The sequence below is a fragment of the Sus scrofa genome, chromosome 15 (genome assembly GCF_054392235.1).
Source record: "Sus scrofa isolate SSC_HxYL_T2T_F1_AM1 chromosome 15, Sscrofa_HxYL_maternal_Yorkshire_Landrace_v2.0, whole genome shotgun sequence".
In the NCBI taxonomy this organism is placed as follows: domain Eukaryota; kingdom Metazoa; phylum Chordata; class Mammalia; order Artiodactyla; family Suidae; genus Sus; species Sus scrofa.
Genome location: NC_139397.1, coordinates 62,725,504 through 62,742,482, shown reverse-complemented (window position 1 = coordinate 62,742,482; position 16,979 = coordinate 62,725,504). Strand labels below are relative to the sequence as shown.

The 16,979-nt window shown below is 55.3% G+C and overlaps 2 protein-coding genes and 1 long non-coding RNA gene across 5 annotated transcripts in view; 1 reads left to right on the top strand and 2 right to left on the bottom strand.

The window, feature by feature from the left end:
• ADGRA2 (adhesion G protein-coupled receptor A2) overlaps nucleotides 1–11,355 on the top strand; it is a 38,143-nt gene extending 26,788 nt beyond the window's left edge. The window contains exons 8-19 of one of the 2 annotated variants that reach the window (XM_003133366.5): nucleotides 868–1,032; nucleotides 1,856–2,054; nucleotides 2,530–2,679; nucleotides 2,806–2,967; nucleotides 3,644–3,868; nucleotides 4,046–4,262; nucleotides 5,033–5,241; nucleotides 6,520–6,647; nucleotides 6,945–7,068; nucleotides 7,505–7,650; nucleotides 8,152–8,241; nucleotides 8,455–11,355. In XM_003133366.5, the coding sequence (XP_003133414.3) occupies nucleotides 868–1,032; nucleotides 1,856–2,054; nucleotides 2,530–2,679; nucleotides 2,806–2,967; nucleotides 3,644–3,868; nucleotides 4,046–4,262; nucleotides 5,033–5,241; nucleotides 6,520–6,647; nucleotides 6,945–7,068; nucleotides 7,505–7,650; nucleotides 8,152–8,241; nucleotides 8,455–9,724 (3,085 nt within the window). In that variant the 3' untranslated portion in view covers nucleotides 9,725–11,355. Of the gene's footprint in view, nucleotides 1–867; nucleotides 1,033–1,855; nucleotides 2,055–2,529; nucleotides 2,680–2,805; nucleotides 2,968–3,643; nucleotides 3,869–4,045; nucleotides 4,263–5,032; nucleotides 5,242–6,519; nucleotides 6,648–6,875; nucleotides 7,069–7,504; nucleotides 7,651–8,151; nucleotides 8,242–8,454 lie in introns of both variants that reach the window. The other variant, XM_085000042.1, reaches the window with a different exon arrangement.
• LOC146395873 (uncharacterized) overlaps nucleotides 1–16,979 on the bottom strand; it is a 979,457-nt gene that overhangs the window by 735,474 nt on the left and 227,004 nt on the right. The gene's annotated exons all lie outside the window — the stretch shown is intronic.
• On the bottom strand, nucleotides 11,259–16,011 carry BRF2 (BRF2 RNA polymerase III transcription initiation factor subunit). 2 transcript variants are annotated; one of them, XM_085000086.1, is made up of 4 exons: nucleotides 15,788–16,011; nucleotides 15,065–15,124; nucleotides 13,372–14,372; nucleotides 11,259–12,560 (listed from the first exon to the last, which is right to left on the bottom strand). In XM_085000086.1, exons 3-4 carry the CDS (start codon nucleotides 13,503–13,505, stop codon nucleotides 11,843–11,845), a joined length of 852 nt encoding a protein of 283 aa, XP_084856212.1. In that variant the 5' UTR covers nucleotides 13,506–14,372; nucleotides 15,065–15,124; nucleotides 15,788–16,011; the 3' UTR covers nucleotides 11,259–11,842. The 2 variants fall into 2 exon arrangements, with proteins under 2 accessions (XP_084856212.1, XP_003133415.3); XM_003133367.7 differs by having other exon boundaries at nucleotides 13,372–13,693.

Sequence of the window (16,979 nt, the reverse complement as noted above, 5' to 3'; positions counted from 1 at the left end):
AATAAAATTATATCTGACACTTTTTTGGTGCCTTTTAGCACTTCTCACCTAGATTATTGCACTTAATCTCCCCAGTAGACTTGCAAGAGAGGTGTTATTTACCTCACTGATGTAGATGGGGAAATTGGAGTTCCTGTTGTGGGTCAGTGGATTAAGAACCCGATATAGGAGTTCCCGTCGTGGCGCAGTGGTTAACAAATCCGACTAGGAACCATGAGGTTTCGGGTTCGATCCCTGCCCTTGCTCAGTGGGTTAACGATCTGGCATTGCCGTGAGCTGAGCTGTGGTGTAGGTTGCAGACGCGGCTCGGATCCTGTGTTGCTGTGGCTCTGGCGTAGGCCGGCGGGTACAGCTCTGATTAGACCCCTAGCCTGGGAACCTCCATATGCCGCGGGAGCGGCCCAAGTAAAGGCAAAAAGACAAAAAAAAAAAAAAAAGAAAAGAACCCGATATAGTGTCTCTGAGGGTTTGATCCCTGGCCTCGATCAGTGGTTTAAAGGATCTGGCATTGCTGCAAGCTGTGGTGTAGGTTGCAGATGCCGCTCAGATCTGGCGTTGCCATGGCTATGGCATAGGCCATCAGCTGCAGCTCTGATTTGATCCCTAAGCTGGGAACTTTAAGTGTGGCCCTAAAAAGAAAAAAGAGAGAAAGAAAGAAAAGAAAAAAAGATGGGGAAATTGAGGCTCAGAAAGCACTATCATAAGGTCAGAGTTGAAGGAGTACAGACTTGTACCCCTGGCTCCATTAAGGAAAAGAGCCTGAAGCTGGTGCCCTGCGCAACCCAGGGCAGCACCTGGGCACTCAGGGAGGGTGGCGTGGCCTCTGGGAGTGCCTCCAGCCAGCCCTCCGCCCCCACCCGCCCGCAGTGAGCTGACCGTGTCTCACATCGGCGTGTGGGCCTCAGGCGAATGGGAGTGCTCCGTGTCCACGGTCCAGGGAAACGCCAGCAAGAAGGTGGAGATCGTGGTGCTTGAGACCTCGGCCTCCTATTGCCCCGCTGAGCGCGTCGCCAACAACCGCGGAGACTTCAGGTTGGAGACCTGACCCCCAAGGCTCCCACCCCATCCCTGCCCCTGAGGCCACCCGTGATCCACCCGCTCTAAGATGGAGAAAACACTTCCTTTTGTCATTCAGCCCTAGGTCCCGCTGTTATATTTAGAGAGACCGTATTCTTTTGTATAGTCACCCTCCCAGATGTGCTGTGCAGAACAAAAAAGTTTTGTTTTGCTTCCTTACATGGTTTACCAAGCCCTCCCACTTTGAATATCACATGTTAATATCTCAGTGGCCTCTCACTTAGGCAGGGCAGGTGTTATTCTCATGTATAGCTGAGAACACAGAGGCCCAGAAAGGATCAGGGACTTGAACTCAGGACTCCAAGTCCAGTCCCCCTGCACCAGTGACAGCACTGTCCCTACACACACAGTGTTAGAAAGAAGGAGGAGGAGTTCCTGTCATGGCTCAGCAATAACAAATTTGACTAGTATCCCTGAGGATCCGGGTTCGATCCCTGGCCTTGTTCAGTAGGTTAAGGATCTGGCATTGCCATGAGCTGTGGTGTAGATCACAGACGAGACTCATATCTGGCATTGCTGTGGCTGTGGTGTAGGCTGGCAGCAGCAGCGGCAGCTCCAATTCAACCCCTAGCCCTGGAACTTCTATATACCATAAGTTCAGCCCTAAAAAAGCAAAAAAGAAGGAGAGAGAGGAAGGAAGAAAGAAAGATCGAGCTTGGAAAGCCCTTGAAGCACCCTCCCTCAGGGGGCCTGGCCTTACAGTTCTTAAGGCAGGTGCAGAACCCCTGCCCTGAGGAGACTGGGTCACAGGTAACCGACTTCCCGCCTCTGCCCCCAGGTGGCCTCGAACCCTGGCAGGCATCACAGCCTACCAGTCCTGCCTGCAGTACCCCTTCACCTCAGTGCCTCTGAGTGGGGGCGCTCCGGGCACCCGAGCCTCCCGCCGCTGTGACCGAGCCGGCCGCTGGGAGCCAGGGGACTACTCCCACTGCCTGTACACCAACGACATCACCCGGGTGCTCTACACCTTCGTGCTGGTGAGGCCGGGGGAGCAGGGGGCGGGGGACATGGAGAAGGGATGGGGAGAAGCCTGCTGGCCCCACGGGGCCTGGGAGCCCACCATCCGTGGGATGCAGGGCGAGGGGCAATGGGGCTGGCACTGTCTCCTGCTCTTCTCTGCTAGCTTTTCCTCATTTGGGGGATTCAGACCCTGCCCCCAGGGCCGCACTAGGGATGTGTGGGCCACTCCAAGCATCTTTGTCCCCCAGCACAGCAAGGGCCGCCTTAAGGGGGAAAACAAGGACAGCATGAGGTCATCCTGTTGTCCTCATGCTGGTGGCACAGCCAGTGGGTGGCCCTGGGTCTCATGCCTTATCTGTGCCTCCCGCCTGGATTAGACCCCCTCTCCAGGCCCCATCATCCTGAGCATCAGCACAGAGGAGGGGGCCTTGGGGCCACTCTAGGGGAGAAAGAGTAAGACTGGACGATGCCCTTCCTTCCTCACACCCCCAGATGCCCATCAATGCCTCCAATGCGCTGACCCTGGCTCACCAGCTTCGAGTGTACACAGCTGAGGCCGCCAGCTTCTCTGATATGATGGATGTCGTCTACGTGGCTCAGATGATCCAGAAGTTTCTGGGTTACGTTGACCAGATCAAAGAGGTGAGAAGCAATCGGGCCTCAAGGGGACCCTGGAAACCACAGCCCCCTCTACCTGCTCGTCCTTTCATGCCCCAGCCCCTGGATCCCCAGCCCCACTCCTGCCCTCAGTGACTCCCCTGCCCCTAGCTGGTGGAGGTGATGGTGGACATGGCCAGTAACCTGATGCTGGTAGACGAGCACCTGCTATGGCTGGCCCAGCGCGAGGACAAGGCCTGCAGTGGCATCGTGGGTGCCCTGGAGCGCATCGGGGGGGCCGCCCTGAGCCCCCACGCCCAGCACATCTCCGTGGTACCGTGGGCCAGCTGGGAGGTGCCCCTCAGGGGCCTGGCATGGGGAGGGACCTTAGAGGTGACTCGAGCCAGCCCTCGTTATCAAGGAATTTCCGAGGATGTGTCCTGAGCCAGTTAACAAGTAGGGTACAGTGTCTCCTCTGGGCACTTGGGGAGATACACTGAGGTGGCACACGGACCTTTCTCTCCTGCTGAGTTGGGGCAGCAGAACTAGGGCATGTTAAGAGGCAAGCTAAGGAGTTCCCTCTGTGGATCAGTGGAAACAAACCCAGCCAGTATCTATGAGGATGCCAGTTCAATCCCTGGCCTCGCTCAGTGGGTTAAGGACCCAGCATTGCTGTGAGCTGTGGTGTAGGCTGCAGATGCGGCTCATATCCTGAGCTGCTGTGGCTGTGGTTTAGGCCGGCTGCTGTAGCTCTGCTTTGACCCCTAGCCTGGGAGCCTCCATATGCTGCAGGTGTGGCCCTAAAAATAAGTAGAGGCAAGCCAGGTACAAGGTGGGTGTGAGTGGGAGGAAGGGCTTGGGAGGCAGTGGTCGGGAGACTCCATGGCAGACAGAAGGCAGCCAGGCCTTGAGAGATTGTGAGGGCACAAGGGTAGGAGGTTGGCCTGAGCAGATCTGCGGTCTCGGGCAGGAGAAGGCCAAGAGCGGGGTGACAGGTCCCTGTCCCTAGAACTCGAGGAACGTGGCCTTGGAGGCCTATCTCATCAAGCCGCACAGCTACGTGGGCCTGACCTGCACAGCCTTCCAGAGGAGGGAGGCAGGGGCGCCCGGTGCCCGGCCCGAGGGCCCTGGCCAAAATCCCTCACCTGAGCTGGAGCCCCTGGCCGACCAGCAACTCCGCTTCCGCTGTACCACCGGGAGGCCCAATGTTTCTCTGTCATCTTTCCACATCAAGGTGGGCACCTGGGGGAGGGAGGATGCTGAGAGGGGAGGTGCAGGTGCCTGGTTGGAGTGGGTGGGGTGACAGGACGCAGGACTCAGAAAGGGGGGAGAGAGGACACAGGAGGTGGGGTGGGGGACATGAGTCCCAGGGGACCCAAGGTGTCTCTGAGGAACTCCTATGTCCCCCCAGAACAGCGTGGCCCTGGCCTCCATCCAGCTGCCGCCCAGTCTGTTCTCGTCCCTCCCGGCCGCCCTGACACCCCCAGTTCCCCCAGACTGCACCCTGCAACTGCTTGTCTTCCGAAACGGCCGCCTCTTCCGCAGCCACGGCAACACTTCCCGCCCCGGAGCCGCTGGACCTGGCAAGAGGCGTGGTGTGGCCACCCCTGTCATCTTTGCGGGGACCAGTAAGGGCCTGCACCCCACCCCCAACCACAGCACCACTGGGATCCCTCAAACTGTCTGCCCTGCACCCCCATCCCACCCATCCCTCACCCGCACCCCTGATGCCCTGGTGAAGGTGGCAGGGGATGGTGGCCCCACACCGTTTCTAAGGACAAGGGGGACAAAGATGTCCCATAAAGGAAGGGATTGTAGAGAAATGGCTCAGGAGACACTGGACTTCATATCCTGGGTGTGTCAGATGTCGAAAGGGCTATAAGCACAAATTCTCCACCCACCCGGGGCCCCCTCCATCCCCATTTGTCACCTGGTGCCAGCTTCTCCTTCAGGGTGCCCTCCTGAATCCCCCCTTCACCTGGATTTTCACTGCCTCTGTGGTATCTTCTACCTTCTTGTCCCCGACCCCAGCCCCAGAGTCCTCTCTCCCTGGGCCCGTTGCCACCTCTCATCGGGCACCTAGACAGGCCACCTCCCAGTGCTTTCATTTATTTATTTTCTTGGCCACACCCATGGCATGTGGACCTTTCCTGGCTAGGGATTCAACTTGCAACAACCCCAGATCCTTAACCAATAGGCCACCAGGGAACTCCCCTGTGCTTTTATTTTGATTCATCCTCGTGTGCCCCCAGTTGGACTGAGGACCTGGGAGGCAGACCCATGTGTGGCATATCACTCTGTCTCCCAAGACCAGTGCATCTCACCCAGCAGATGTTCAGTGCCCAAGCTGGCCTTCCAGGCTCAGTCATGCCTGAGCAGACTGTCACCTCCCCTGCAGGTGGCTGCGGCGTGGGAAACCTGACGGAACCGGTGGCCGTCTCGCTGCGGCACTGGGCTGAGGGGGCTGAGCCTGTGGCAGCTTGGTGGAGCCAGGAGGGGCCAGGGGGGCCCGGGGGCTGGAGCTCCGAGGGCTGCCAACTCCGCTCCAGCCAGCCCAACGTCAGCTCCTTGCACTGCCAGCACCTGGGCAATGTGGCTGTGCTCATGGTGAGTGGAGTGGGTGCTGGGGAGGGCAGGGAAACAGGGAAGGTGTGCCATGTGGGGCCTCAGAAATACTCAAAGGACAGCAGCCTCATAGGGCCTCATGATGCTCAGGACTCTGGGGAAATGTCCCTCAGTCTCCCCTACGCCTTTTGTTTGTTTTCCTTTTTTTTCCAGGGCTGCACTTTCGGCATATGGAGGTCCCCAAGCTAGGGGTCTAATCAGAGCTTCAGCTGCTGGCCTACACCACAGCCATAGCAACACAGGGTCTGAGCGGCATCTACGACCTATACCACAGCTCACAGCAACGCTGGATCCTTAACCCACTGAGTGAGGCCAGGGATTGAACCTGCATCCTCATAGATACTAGCTGGGTTCTTAACCCACAGAGCCACAACAGGAACTCCTCCCCCACACCTTTTCATCTTTCAGGAGACAGGGAAATCCTGCCTCCACCCTCACGTGGAGAGAAATGGACCAGGAACCACCCAGCCTGGTCTCCATACCCTGTATCTCTGACACCCAGATTGTTAAAGTGAAAAAAAAAAAAAAAATCTGGGAACGTTTCTCCATTCTGGTCACACTCCCCACTCGCCCCTGTCTAGTTGCCCCTCCCACACCATATTTCACACCCCACTTTCCCAGATGCTGAGCAGGCCTACAGCTGGGTCAGAGACACAACCTTCCCCCGTTTTCCTCATCTCTGATACTCAGGCTGGAAGCCTGAAAAGTCCCCTGAAAGGCGGACCATTAACACTGCCTAGGAGCTCCCTTGTGGCACAGTGGATTAAGGAGCCAGCATTGTCACTGCTGTGGTGCCGATGTGATCCCTGGCCTGGGAACTTCTACATGCCTCGGGTGCAGCCAAAAAAAAAAAAAAAAAAAAAAAAAAATTCCAACCCAGAAGTTCCCGTGTGGCTCAGTGGGTTAAGAACCCGACTAGTATCCATGAAGATGCGGGTTAAGGATCTGGCGTTGCCCCAGGCTGCAGCATAGGTGGAAGATGCAGCCTGGTTCTGGTGTTGCTGTGGCTACAGCTCCTATTCGACCCCTAGCCCAGGAACTTCCATATGCCCCAGGTGCGGCCCTGAACAAACAAAACAAAACAAAACAAAACCCCAACTGACCTTCTAAGAGTGAATGGCCTGGATCTTACATCTTTGTTACCCGGCTGACTGGGTTTGAGAAGAGTAAACCTGGCCTGGAGGACTGGCCAGGACTCCACAGGGCGGTCTCTCTACTCCTGGCTTCCTCTTCTCATTTCCTCTCCCCTACCCTTTCCAGGAACTGAGTACCTTCCCCAGGGAGGTGGGGGGCTCAGGGGCAGGGCTGCACCCCGTCGTGTACCCCTGCACCGCCCTGCTGCTGCTCTGCCTCTTCTCCACCATCATCACCTACATCCTCAACCACAGGTGGGAGGTCCTGGAGGACGGGGGCGGGTGGTGGGAAGGCCATGGGTGTCACTAAGTACTGTCAGGTGCTCCCTTCCCAGGCGGGTTCATGTGGCTTTCCCAGGCTCTTGCCTAGCATTTTATTTGAAAGTTCTGGGGTTGGAAAACACATCTGGGGGCTAAGGCATCGATCTCCTGCACACCCATGCATGCACACCAATAGCTCCTTTCCCACTTTGGCTTTCCCAGAGGCCCTGACACCCGTGGGCGCGGCCTTGTGTTGGGTGCCCCGTTAATTAAAGCCTGTTTCTGGGGCAGCTCCATCCATGTGTCCCGGAAGGGCTGGCACATGCTGCTGAACCTGTGCTTCCACATGGCCATGACCTCCGCTGTCTTTGCCGGAGGCATCACACTCACCAACTACCAGATTGTCTGCCAGGCGGTAAGCAGAGGGGCTGGGGCGGGGTAGGGGGCCCCCAATTTAGTGCCTGTGGCCTAGGCATAGAGTAGGGGGACACAAGGGAAGAAAGGGGGGCTCATGCTAATGGGCTTCAGCTCCACTGCTCTTCGTCCAACCTTTCGGGAGAGGTTGACATGAGATCTAGGGGTGGTAGGAAGCAGAGAAACTAGGAGACAGGACTTCAAAGTGGAGAATGGGGACCTGCAATGGAAAACAGGTGGGGGACAATCCACGTAGCAATGACAGGGTCACGGGGAGAACCCAGAGCTGGCAGTAGGGAGAGTACGGGCAGGGACAGATCCCTGGGGAGGATCTGGGTAGAGGAGGGGGCTGGGCACAGGGAGGTGTGGGGGGACACTGCGGGGGACCGAGGCTCTGGGATGGCCGGTCCCCCAGCCTCAGTGCCCTAACCCGACAGGTGGGTATCACCCTGCACTACTCTTCACTGTCCACACTGCTCTGGATGGGTGTGAAGGCCCGTGTCCTCCACAAGGAGCTCACCTGGAGGGCACCCCCTCCACAAGAAGGGGACGCTGCCGTGCCTGCCCCACGACCCATGCTCCGGTACGTGCTGCCACCCGTCAGCCTGGCAGTGGGGAAAGGCTCAGCTGGGGGGCAGGTAGGACACCAAAGCTGTTCTCCCAGGGTGGGTGTAAGGTCCTGGGAGACCAGGCTCGGAAGACAGAAGAGTCAAGGCTCCAGTTGGCGCCAGGTTGCCCAGTGCCATGGAGGGAGTGCACCTTTGGGGTTTTCAGGCAGGAAAAGGCCTGGAAGAAAGTGACTCCAAAGGTCATTGGACAGGGATCCTGGGAGGTGGCACCCTGACTTCTGCACTGTTTAGGGGGATAGAAAGCAATTCTGGCCTCTATCCCTTAGAACAGTCTTGGTCAAGTCCCTTAGGGAACTACTGACCTTGCCCTGTAGGGACCTTGCATTCCCAGCCAAAAACAAACAAACAAACAAACAAACAAATCCCAAAAAACCTGACATCATTTCTAGGGGAAAGAGGATGGGACAGAGACATGAGCCGAGGGGTCCTGAACACCAAACCCCATTCCTTTCCAGGTTCTATTTGATCGCGGGAGGGATCCCACTCATTATCTGTGGCATCACCGCTGCTGTCAACATCCACAACTACAGGGACCACAGCCCCTAGTGAGCCCGCTGCCCGCCCACACCTACCCATCCTGCCCCAGATGTCTGCTACTTCACTGGCCTTCTACCTGCCCGCCCACTCAGCAGTCACCCAGCCCTGGCCCCTGCATGTCACCTATGCGGGTCTCCGCCTCTCCACTCACCGCATCCTACCACCCCATCCACTCAGCCTGCGGGCCTCACCTCAGACATGCTGCCTGTGTCTCTCCTCAGCTGCTGGCTGGTGTGGCGTCCAAGCCTAGGAGCCTTCTACATCCCGGTGGCTTTGATTCTGCTCATCACTTGGATCTATTTCCTGTGCGCAGGGCTGCGCTTACGGGGTCCTCTGGCCCAGAGCCCCAAGGGGGGAACCAGCAGGGTCCCCCTGGAGCCAGGGGAGGAGCTGAGGGGCTCCACCAGGCTCAGGAGCAGCGGCCCCCTCCTGAGCGACTCAGGTTCCCTACTGGCCGCTGGGAGCGCAGGAGTGGCGACGCCCGGGCCCCCGGAGGATGGTGACGGCCTCTATTCTCCGGGAGTCCAGTTGGGGGCGCTGGTGACCACTCATTTCCTGTACCTGGCCATGTGGGCCTGTGGGGCCCTGACCGTATCCCAGCGCTGGCTACCCCGGGTGGTGTGCAGTTGTCTGTACGGGGTGGCGGCCTCTGCCCTGGGCCTCTTCGTCTTCACCCACCACTGTGCCAGGCGCAGGGACGTCAGGGCCTCCTGGCGCGCCTGCTGTCCCCCTGCCTCGGCCTCTCGCGCCTCCCCGCGGGCCGCTCCCGCCGCCGCCGAAGACGGGTCCCCGATGTTCGGAGAAGGGCCCGCGTCCCTCAAGTCGTCCCCGAGCAGCAGCAGCGGCCACGCGCCACCCCCGGGCCCCTGCAAGCTCACCAACCTGCAGCTGGCGCAGAGCCAGGCGTGCGAGGCGGGCTCGGCGGTCCGCGGGGAGGGGGAGCCCGAGCCTCCGGGCCCCCGGGGGGCCCTCGGCCCGCGGCATCCCAACAACTTGCACCACGGTCGCCGGGGCCACAAGAGCCGGGCCAAGGGGCACCGCGCGGGGGAGGCCGGCGGCAAGAACCGGCTCAGGGCGCTGCGGGGGGGCGCAGCGGGAGCGGCTGAGCTGCAGTCCAGCGAGAGTGGCAGCCTGCACAACAGCCCGAGCGACAGCTACCCGGGCAGCGGCCGCAACAGCCCGGGCGCCGGACCCCGGCCCGAGGGCGAGCCCATGCTCACGCCGTCGGAAGGCAGCGACACCAGCGCCGCGCCCCTCTCCGAGCCCGGCCGGCCGGGCCAGCGCCGCTGCTCTAGCCGCGACAACCTCAAGGGCGGCGGGGCCGGCGCGCTGGAGAAGGAGAGCAAGCGCCGCTCGTACCCGCTCAACACAGCCAGCCTGAATGGCGCCCCGAAGGGCGGCAAATACGACGACATCACCTTGACCGGCACGGAGGCGGCCGGGAGCGGCTGTATGAAGACTGGCCTCTGGAAGAGCGAGACCACGGTCTAGGGTGGGGGCGGGCGCCGCTTTAGGATGTGCTGGCCGCGTGGGCTTGTGACCCCGCTTCTCGGGAGCCCTCAAAGACGGCTATCGGTACGTCCCCAGGTTTGAGGGAGAGGTGCCTCAGTAGCTTTAGTCCTGGAGGCTGGGGAAGGGATAGGCAGAGGCCCGTCTCTACTAAGAGGTCCATCCCTCCGGGTGTAGCGACTGACAATCCCAGAACCGCTGGCAGGATATATTTCCGTCCCATATAGGGTTGGGGGGAAGGTCCTGTCCGTCTGTGAAGTGACTGAGAGTGGAAGGGACGGCACAACTCAGGCGGGCTCCTCCTAAGGTACCCCCTGCGCCTGCCCACATCACCTCACTCGTGGCCATCAGCCTCATCAGGAGAACACAGACAGCGGGAGCTTGGGGAGGGCATTCTCACTGCCCTTCACTAAAGCCCCCATCCTAGGCCTCTCTCCCACCCAGTTTTTTGGCTAATTAGGGAGCCAATCTAGCAGATGAGCCAGGTGACCAGGACCAATGGGAGGGAAACAGGTGCTGCTTTTCGAATTAACTATGCAAGAGAGGGCGGGAGGATGTGAAAGGCAGCTGTGGGGATCAGTCAGCTCTGAGGAGGGGTGGGCACAATTAGGGCCGAACACCACTCCCACAGGACTGGTACACAAACCCCACAGCAGGGCTCAGGGGTGGCACTTCAGGACAAAGCCCAGCCCTACACCTAAGAAGCTAACTGCCAGACACATGGGGATAACTCGAAGGTAGCAGAGATCGCTGGCGCTCAGATGGGGGGCTGAAGTTGGCCATGCCTTAAGCCAGGTCCTATCAATGCTCTGCAGATGGGCGCCACCGCCAGGCTGCAGGTGGTGCCGAAAGCACTTACTGTTCAGTTGTGGGACCCACACTCCCAGCCCCAGCCTCCCAGGCACTGAGGGGGCGCACTCCCTGCCTCCGGGAAGCCACGCTGGAGAATCATTCCTGAGACCTGACCTTTAGCTCCATATTAGGGAGAAATCTCCAAAACATCAAAGCAGCTTCCTCCCTCACAGGAGCCCAAGCCAGTTCCCTGAGGCAGTATGTGGGGCTCCTGCTGCTCACCTGGGGCCTGAGCCTCTGCTACTTTTAAACACCAGCACTCCTTAGTATTTTTCCCCAACCTAAAAGGCAACCTTTGATTATAGGACCCATGGAGAGCAGAGGGAACCTTGGGTGCTATGAAGAGCAACAGGGAAACCAGGCCTGGGGCAGGTCCCCTCCCAACTCCCAGGTCACCCCAGCCTGGTCACCAAGGTTAGAGAAGACTGAGAGGAAGGGAGAAAACCCACACACCTTGTGATGGATCCTGTTACTTATGCTTGCTGCACAGACAATATTAGACAGGAACCGAAAAAAGAAAAAAAAAAAAAAAAAAAGCTTCGTATTACTCTTCCACATACGCTGGCTGCTGTTTACATACCCTGCCAATGCCTTAGCACTGGAGAGCTTTTTGCAATACGCTGGGGAATGGGGAGGGAGGGGATGAAAAGTGCCAAAGAAAACATGTTTTTAAAAGCTCCGGTTTTATACAATAGAATGTTTTCTAGCAGATGCCTCTTGTTTTAATATATTAAAAATTTGCAAAGCCCTTTGAGCTATGACCTTACTCCAACCACGGTCAGTCTGTTATGAGGTAGAGGATCTCTGATACTATACACGTGAACCCACTCAGACCTGTGAACAGATGCATGGCCAAGGGTTGCCTGGGGTCTCGTCCTCCAAATGGGGGAATGCCTGCTGCTCCACACCAGAAGGGAGGCCCCACCAGCAGCACAGCAGCCACACCAGGAGCAGGAGTGACCCTGCCACTCTCCCAACAGTCCAAGAGGAAAGCCAGCCTGGGAACAGGAGTACGTGCAACCCACTCTCTGAGTCCAAGAGATGGGACTCCCTCCAACCCACATGTCCCTGCATTCCTTCTGACTTCTACTCCAGGGCCTTGGGTCAAGTAACTGCAGAGCCCCTCTCGGGTCCTTGAAACAAGAACGACAACACCTAGACTTGTATACACGAACTTCTCTGAGGTGTCAGGACTATCACCACCCTGCCCTCAGGTCGGGGTGAGGCAGCCCCAACTCTGGATGTGCATCAGGGAGGGTTAGGACCACTCGTGGTGGCCTGTCCAGCAGCCTGGGCTTTCTGGAAGTCCCTAACTTCCTGAGGGGTACGCAAGTATTGCTCAATCTCACTATCAGAAATGTTCTCATCGCCGGTGACCGTGGAGACAGGGGGGGTGGGACAGATCCGCTTTGGGGGCTTCAACATGCAGGGTGGGAGGAGGGGGGCAGGACTCGCTGGCCGCTTCCCCTCAGGCAAATCTACAGAGCTGCTCCCCGCCTCCTCCTTCCCCTGTCCCTGCCCCGGCAGCTCCTTCTCCCGCTCGTCTGTCTCTGAGGTTCCATCTCGAAAGGCCTTGCGGACTAGCGTGTGGCGGTGCTGGAGGAGGTCACCGATGTGCTTCACCACAGACCGCTTGTCAAGCTTCAGAACCTGCAACCAGGCCAGCTGCCCGGCCATCCGCAGCAGCACGGCCAACAGCTCCTGCAGGCGGGAGGCAGCAGGGTAGGGAAGGTCCACGTTTGCCAATTTACAAAATCGGGCCAGGGAACAAGTCAGCCGATCAGAAGGCTGCAGCGACTGCCAGGCCAGGAAAGTGGCAGCAGTAACGACAGGTAGGGGATGCCGCCCAGTCACCAGCCACGTCTCATCCGCCAGCTCCACCAGCTGCAGTGTTCGAGACAGCATCTTCTCCTTGTCTTCCACGTACTTGGCTGGCACAGACGGGGAGGCTTGAAAAAGTTTGAAGCTGAAATAACCAAAAAGACGGTCTGGTCTCAACACCGACGGGATGCGGTGGGGGGTAGCAGGGGACTGCTCTTCCAAACTGAGGAAGATAGCAAGCTGTTCTACCCTCCTGGAAACACTCACGCCTGCTGGGCAGCAAGGTCATCCGGGTACCAGAGAGGACAGGATGAGCCTTCTGCTGGAGAAGTGAAGGGCAGGAGAAGGCAGGGAGCTAACATTTGTTGACCACCCCCTGCCAGCCATCCTTCTGAGTGCTTTACAGGTGTTCTCCTTTAATCTACTCAATACCCTGTTATGTGCATTGAGAGTTGGAAAAACTTGCCCACAGTTACCCAGCTTGGAAATAACCAAGCTTCAAACCCAGGATTATCTGACACCGATAGCCTTTGCTTTCTACTATTATTTACCAGAAAAAAAGGAAAAGGACACAGCTACTTAGAACAACAATAAAATTTAGCTTCTAGCTCCACCCTGTCATTTACTAATAACTTCTTGGGTCTAATCACAGGTGATCCTCCCGAGGCAGGGTCACAGCATTCAGCCACGCAAAACATGAGAGGTGGACCTCAAGAGCCCTATGCCAAGGCTAATACCTACTTCCTACATCATTAGGGTGCTGTGGGCAAAGGGATTTGAAAATTATACCATTCTAGAAATGTAAAACGGGATCAATGTGACTACTACTAAGCCTGGGAGAGGGAGAAGAGACTTCTCTCCCACATCCTTGGAAATGCGCCTGGTCAAAAAGAGGCAGCTAGAGATAAAAGGGTTCAGGTCCCACCCCAACCCAGCGTCTCCCACACAGCAGGTACCTGCTACAGTAAGTCTTCACCAGGTCTGCCAAGCACAGAGACGGCACGTCTAGCCCCAGGAGCTTCACCATCTGCATGTAGGTGCCAGAAAACACATCCAAATCTGCATAGATTAGGGTGCAGATGGTTCCCATGGTCAGGGGCCAGTTACGCTGCCGGCAGGTAATTAAGACACAGCACCCGACCAACACCTCCTTCTTTTGCAGCCTGGCAGCACGGATGCCAGAGTGCTGGTATGCCTGTTGGTAGTAGGCAACTGCCGTGTCCTCAAATGTTGGTGGTAGCTGCAGAACTCGACAGAGGTCTCTCACTCGGCGGAGACCTAGGAAAACCCATAGCAGGAGTTAGTCCCAACAATAAAGAATGATCTTTAAAAGGATGATATACCACAACCAAGTGGGATTTATCCCAGGGATACAAGGATTTTTCAATATCCACAAGTCAACAAATGTGACACACCAAAATGAACCATAGAAACCATATGGTCATCTCAATAGATACAGAAAAAGTGTTTTATAAAATTCAACATCCATTTACAGTAAAAACTCTCCAGAGTGTGGGCATAGAGGGAACATATCTCAACATAAGGAAGACCACATATGACAAACACAGAGCTAACATCACATTCAACGATGTAAAGCTGAAAGCCTTTCCTCTAAGATCACGAACAAGACAAGGATGCCCACCCTCACCATTTTTATTCAACAGAGTTTTGGAAGATCTAACCAGAGCAATCGGAGGAGGAACAGAAACAATAGGAATCCAAACTAGAAAAAGAGTTCCCGTCATGGCTCAGTGGTTAACAAATCCCATATCCATGAGGACGCCGGTTCGATCCCTGGCCTCACTCAGTGGGTTAAGGATCCAGCGTTGCTGTGAGCTGTGGTATAGGTCGCAGACGTGGCTTGGATCTCACATTGCTGTTGTTCTGGTGTAGGCCAGAGGCTACAGCTCTGATTCAACCCCTAGCATGGGACCCTCCATTTGCCATGGATATGGCCCTAAAAAGACAAAAGAAAAAAAAATAAAATTATATTAAAAATTAAAAAAAAAAAGGCGGAAAAGAAGCAGTAAAACTGTCACTGTCTGCAGATGGCATGATATTCTACATAAAGGGGTCAAAGGAGCCATCATGCAGCTCCCAGCAATTTCTGGTAAACCTGCCTCAGATATGAGATGCACAAATAACAAACCTTTCTATAATGACAACAGCGACACTTAGTGAGGACATTTGGGAGGCACAAAGTCACTTATAGAAAGAAGTCACATTTCAGTGCCCCATCTTTTGGAGGCTGGTTTGATTTGTGGCCAAGCCAAAGTTTGCATCTGAGCTCCTTAGTCTACCTCAAACAAATCCCCAAGCAAACCTGAATCTTCCACCTAATTGCTACCTCTCTTAGAACCATCTCCTCGCTCCCTTCCTTTCTTTTTTTTTGCCATGCCCGTGACATGTGGAAGTTCCTGGGCCAGGGATCGAACCCATGCGACAGCAGCAACCCAAGTCATAGCAGGACAACACCAGATCCTTAACCAACTGAGCCACCAGGAAACCCTATCATCCTTTATTTTTAATTACCATTCTCTTCAACTCAGCCTTACACAGTAATGCTGAAAACAGGAAAGATAAGTAGATGGGCTGGACCATCAGGAGAGTTTTCTTTAAAGCACTATGTCATAAAAGGTTTATTCTCACCTCGTTGCTGGCTGCGACTAACTTGTTCATTTTCCCCTGTGCTTCGGGAATATGTTACTTCTGTAAGATAATGGGCAACAAATAGCTTGTTTAGCCTCCACGTGCCACACCCTTGCCCTCCCACCACACAAAACCCAGGAGCCAAACCAGGACGCATCCACTTCTTGTCCCATCTTTGCACATTAAAGGTCCATCTGATTTTCTATGACCACAAACAGTACCCAATACAAAGAAATTTAGGAAGATTAGGACTGCACTAAAGCAGCTCCAAGTGTTCCAGCCATCTCTCTTGTACATCCAATTCAGGCAATTTTCCTGACTGAGGGTTGCATTGGTCACAGACTTGAAGAGCAGAGAGGGAAGAAAAAAAAAAAAAAAAAAAAGATGCTTTTGCCAATTAGTGCTCAAAACTACTTTGCGGTAATAGTATTTTCTGTATTCGTAAAGAATTGATCCGCAATCCTTCCACCATGCCCAGACTAGGTAAATTGAGTGCAGCTTTCTCTCTTGATTTCATTTATTCAGCGTTTATTAATACCAAATACCTTGCTAGAAAAACACAGATAAACCGCAGTCCCTGAGCTTCTACAGCTCACTCGTTCACTTTAGGCCATTTTCTCCCGTGCATGTGACCAGGAAAAGGCAGGAGATAAGAATCTCGACGTCAATCACTCCACTACCCCCAGGCTGTTATCCATTGCCCTGGAAAAGCCCGCAAGGTACCTCGGAGGTTGCCCTCATCACTGAAGGTGGTCGTAAGGACTCCCTCGGTGACCACACAGCCGCAGTCGGAGCACACCAGCTGGCTCTGCGAATAGTGTGAGTCTTCCACCAGCTCAGTGGAGCCGCAATCGGGGCAGCGGCCTCTTCCCGGCATCTTACAACCCGTCCAGAGCCGAGGAAGCCTTCGGGTAACCGCCCCTAACGTCGACAACAGCAACAGTGTTGCAAACAGGAAGTAGGAGCGGAGCTTTCTAAGGCCTGCACCACCTCCTTCCGGCCAGCGTGACAGCCGTACTATGGGTAGTTCCTCCTCGGCCACGCCCCACTTCCGGTCCTTTCCTCTGAGGACTCGGGTAGAAATGTGAGCCAGGAGACGGGGGTTCCTGCTGGACTGCGTCTTCGGGTTCTCCGCAAACTGTAGTTAGTTTGAGGTGGGCTAGACTAGCAGTTGCATTTGGGTGAGCTTTTTACATGCATGGACACGCATAATATACAAGAAAATTGTTGCCATCCACAAAGAACTCTTTTTTCTAAAGCGCTAGGGGAATCGTAGATGCTCCATTTCCCTTTGGTAAGGAACGTTGATTTGGGCCATGGTACAAAGTTTGTGTCTAAAAGGGAGAGTGGTCTAGTGAGAGGGCAGGGAACTGTGTTCCTTCCAGAGCGCCTTCACCTCGAGCCAGTTGTCTCTTCTCTTTGCAGTCCATTTTTCTCAACTGTGGAATAAAGGAGTTGAATTAAAATCCAGAGTGGCACCCTCAAATGCCTTCAGAGGCTAGGCAAAGAATGTCTAAAGGAGTTGGAGAGAAAGAATATGGGGTGGTGAGGCCTTTGGCAATCTGGAGGGTTCAAGCAGATGCGGATGTTTTTAAAACCTTGAGCTTTAAGATGCTCCAAGATTCTAGCTCCAAAGTTCCTAGCATGGTATATAGCACAGATCAAAGAATCTTGAGGAAAACTGTGCCGCTAGCAGTGTTATAGAAACCAAGCTTACCAATTAGAGATTTTGTATGTCATGTTTGAGCATAAATTAAAAGTCATCAAAGAGGTATTTTCTTTTTCTTTCTTTCTTTCATTCTTTCTTTCTTTCTTTCTTTCTTTCTTTCTTTCTTTCTTTCTTTCTTTCTTTCTTTCTTTCTTTCTTTCTTTCTTCCTTCCTTCCTTCCTTTTGTCTTTTTATGGTCCTACTCAC